This window comes from Solanum pennellii, chromosome 4 (assembly GCF_001406875.1).
Source record: "Solanum pennellii chromosome 4, SPENNV200".
In the NCBI taxonomy this organism is placed as follows: Eukaryota; Viridiplantae; Streptophyta; class Magnoliopsida; order Solanales; family Solanaceae; genus Solanum; species Solanum pennellii.
This window is the reverse complement of record NC_028640.1, coordinates 50,298,241-50,301,625: the sequence shown is the minus strand read 5'-3', so window position 1 is coordinate 50,301,625 and position 3,385 is coordinate 50,298,241. Positions and strand designations below refer to the sequence as shown.

The 3,385-nt window shown below is 31.0% G+C and overlaps 1 protein-coding gene across 1 annotated transcript; it reads right to left on the bottom strand.

The window, feature by feature from the left end:
- Positions 1–528: 528 nt before the first annotated feature.
- LOC107016738 (F-box/FBD/LRR-repeat protein At1g13570-like) lies at positions 529–1,922 on the bottom strand. The gene is made up of 4 exons (XM_015217120.1): positions 1,669–1,922; positions 1,282–1,521; positions 1,186–1,201; positions 529–831 (listed from the first exon to the last, which is right to left on the bottom strand). The coding sequence occupies exons 1-4, from the start codon at positions 1,920–1,922 to the stop codon at positions 529–531; spliced, it is 813 nt and encodes a 270-aa protein (XP_015072606.1).
- Positions 1,923–3,385: the final 1,463 nt, after the last annotated feature.

The window sequence follows — 3,385 nt, the reverse complement described above, 5'->3', positions numbered from 1 at the left end:
TGTTAAAGTATGTAATATATCTTATTTAAGATACATCACAAACATTAAAATAGAGAGAATATATATAGTAGAAGAAAAAATTAAGGAAAGACACATTAAAAGTTTCATTTTCTTTTTCCTTTTGCGAGTTTTATATGTAAATCATCATGTGTTTTTCATTTTCTATCTGAATTAGCCCGTGACAGTTCTAACTTCCAAAGCCATGTCTTATTTCAGAGATGAATCATTAACAAGAATGTCATGCAAAATCTTTGTTAGTTCTGCAACACACAGCATAAGTTCAAAATAAACAACCAAAGTCTTAAATCAATAACAAGCATGAAATGTAAAACCATCTCTGTTCCCAAACAGAGTATTCAAAACATTCATCTAGGTTCACAATTCTATGTTTCCAAGCAGATAAAATCTTAATAGTACCTAAAGCAAAGGCAAAACACAGCCTTGCTACTCCATCAACCAAACGTCTCGTTTCTATTTGTACTTCCAAAATATTTTAGCAAAAGATTAAGAAGGATTGTGATAACGATACTAATCAACAAGATACACAACTTCTGCTTTAGATGATGCCCGTTGAAACATTGTTTTCTCCGCGAGTACGTTGAGAGATTTGTTAGTTTCCATTTGACGATGCTTGATTACCATTTTCACCAGTGCTGGAGACTTTGCCAATAAAACCTTGATAAGCTGCATTTCAACCTCTTCTAATAGTACATCATAAAACTTAACTGTTCTCAGATGATTAAATGTGATATCCGAAAAGCTTGCAGGAATCTCATCAACAACCTCCTGGGGCACACATTCGAAATAATCTCCATCACTAAGGATACATTTCTATGAAAAATCAAGAAAAAAACCATCAAGTCATTACATACGAATATAAAAACATGGAAAAGATAAAGAGAAAAATAAACATTAGTGACAACCTTAATTTCAATTTCTTCCAAATTTGGAGAGCTCCGTATTATGCAAAGAGCAAACGAAAGCTCAAAAAACTCTCCAAGAGTAATCCAAGACATGAATAGGCGTTTCAAACAGTTACGAACTGATGGAAGCCTTGTTGGTATTACTTTATTTATCCATTATCGACCTACGAATAAAATGCCAAAAATCCGGATGACTGAAATTCCAAAAAAAAAAAGCACACATGAAAATTCATTACCATTAAGTAAAATTAAGGAACATTACCTCAAAAAGATCCCAGCTGAAACACTCGAGAGCAGGAATAGACGAAAAAATATTGACAAAATCATCTTGGTCCTCTAGCCATGAAAGACAAATGACCTTAGCTTCGGAGCATTAATACTCATGAAGTACGGATTGTCTATGTCTTTTAGCACCAAATCCTCAAGCAACGGACAATTAGAGATCAAACATTCAAACGTATCAGAAGATAATGTGACAGATTTCAATATTAGCCTACTCAACTTATTAAATCCCTTAAAGAAAAATGGAAGTTGTATTTCACATTCCTTGAGATACAAATGCCTCAATGCTGAACAATTAAAAAAGAAGTTCGGCAACCTGTATGGAGGATAAGTAAATGGAAGTTTAAGGACAAAATGTTGAAGATGATCAGTGTCAAGGGAAAAAATCAAACGATCAACATCAGGACACACTATTAGACTAATAATATTGAGGGTGACCTTCAATATTATTCCTCTATGAAACCTGAGGAAACTATCAATAATTGGAATAAATCCAATGGTAGGGGACGTCAAGTCCTCGGGTGTTTTCCACACTGTTTGATCAAACTTCACATGTGGAATTCTCCAGCAAATATATTGCCAGTCCTTCGAAAGTGTACTAACTCTTACAACATCTCGAAAAGACAACCTACTTAGAATGTCATCGGTTAAATGAATGTTAAGCTTGCTAAGTCGATCAGGAGAAGGTAAACTAAGTCCTTGTTCATCCGGAGGCATGATAATCTGTTGAAAGTAAGCAAAAGTATGATAGGTAAGGTCAAAGTACACACTACATGAACAACAAACAAACATGTCACAACTCTAAGATTAAAAGAAAAGGTGCATAATAGGAGGCAAATGTAACATTTTTCCATGTTTAAAAAATGCTAAAGAAATTATTTGTAGCTGACATTTGCATTGATTTCTTTAATCTGCAACTCTTGATGTAAATTTGCTTGGCTTAGGTTAAATCAAACACATATAAAGTATTTTTGTTTAGAATTTGAAAAAAACTTAGACATTTAAATTAGTGATGTTATACTTGTTGTACTAGAAATTTATAGTATTGAGTGCTTACACCAAAATACTATAGGAATGACATGCGTTTGTTGTAACATTATAAATGAATAGATAATACTTAACACTTCTTTAGCAGTAAAGGTGTCATTTGGTAGTATATATAAAAATAGTTCGTATAAAATTTTAGTACAATGTTTGACCGTAAATTTAACTCTGGTATAACTAATACTAGTATTACAATTAACCTCTTCTGGCATATATGACCCCAAACATTTGTTCTACAAGAAGCATAAAATATTAATTTAGTGAACTACACACTTAATTTCAATATTTTGGTGAAACATAATAAAAAAATACATCCTGAAATTTTAATTTATGTATAAGCTATTAATAAGAACACCAAAATCATGAGAAATGGTATTATTTTGTTAATTCAAATATTCATATGCAACCCCATAATCAAACCTAAAACCATCAAGACTTGAATGAGAAATCAGATTCCTATAAATTAAAAAAAATATATTGATAGTTGAACAAGGTGATATTCATTATTCAAGACTAAGCCATAAGTCCATATGCCTTTAATCTATGTTTTCTCAAGATAAGATAATTAGAATTTCACAAATATTTTACTTTTTCTTAATAGTGTAATTATTTGAAAAACTACAATCTTATGGGAAACAAGTTTGAAATAACTTAATTTTGTTGCTACCACCACCATTACACAATGAATTTAGATACACCCATCATCAGAGTATATTTCTTGTTACTGTTGTTTTAATTAGGGTTTCTTCCGAGGGTGACTCAATGCCTTTAAATATGAGGCACATGCCTTAAACCCCAAAATTGAAGGGCCTAATATTTTAGTAATAATAAAATTATCTTAAGCTTTTTAGCAAAAAAAAGAAAGAATGTTTTAATTTGTTTAAGATTCTTTTTTATGGACCATTTTTTAAATTTAACTTTCACATGGTATGTTTAAGACCACAAGATCATAAAAAATAAAACCTTTTTTATCAAAAAGAAATAAATAACTTGAATCTCACATTGAAAAAAAAGTAACTGAAATTTAGGCTTCCAACTTATTTTTGACTTTAGACCACTAATTATCTTGAGCCGTCACTGAGCTTACTTATCAATTATGTTTACTAACTAATGCTAAAATGTTCAATTAAGAAAGG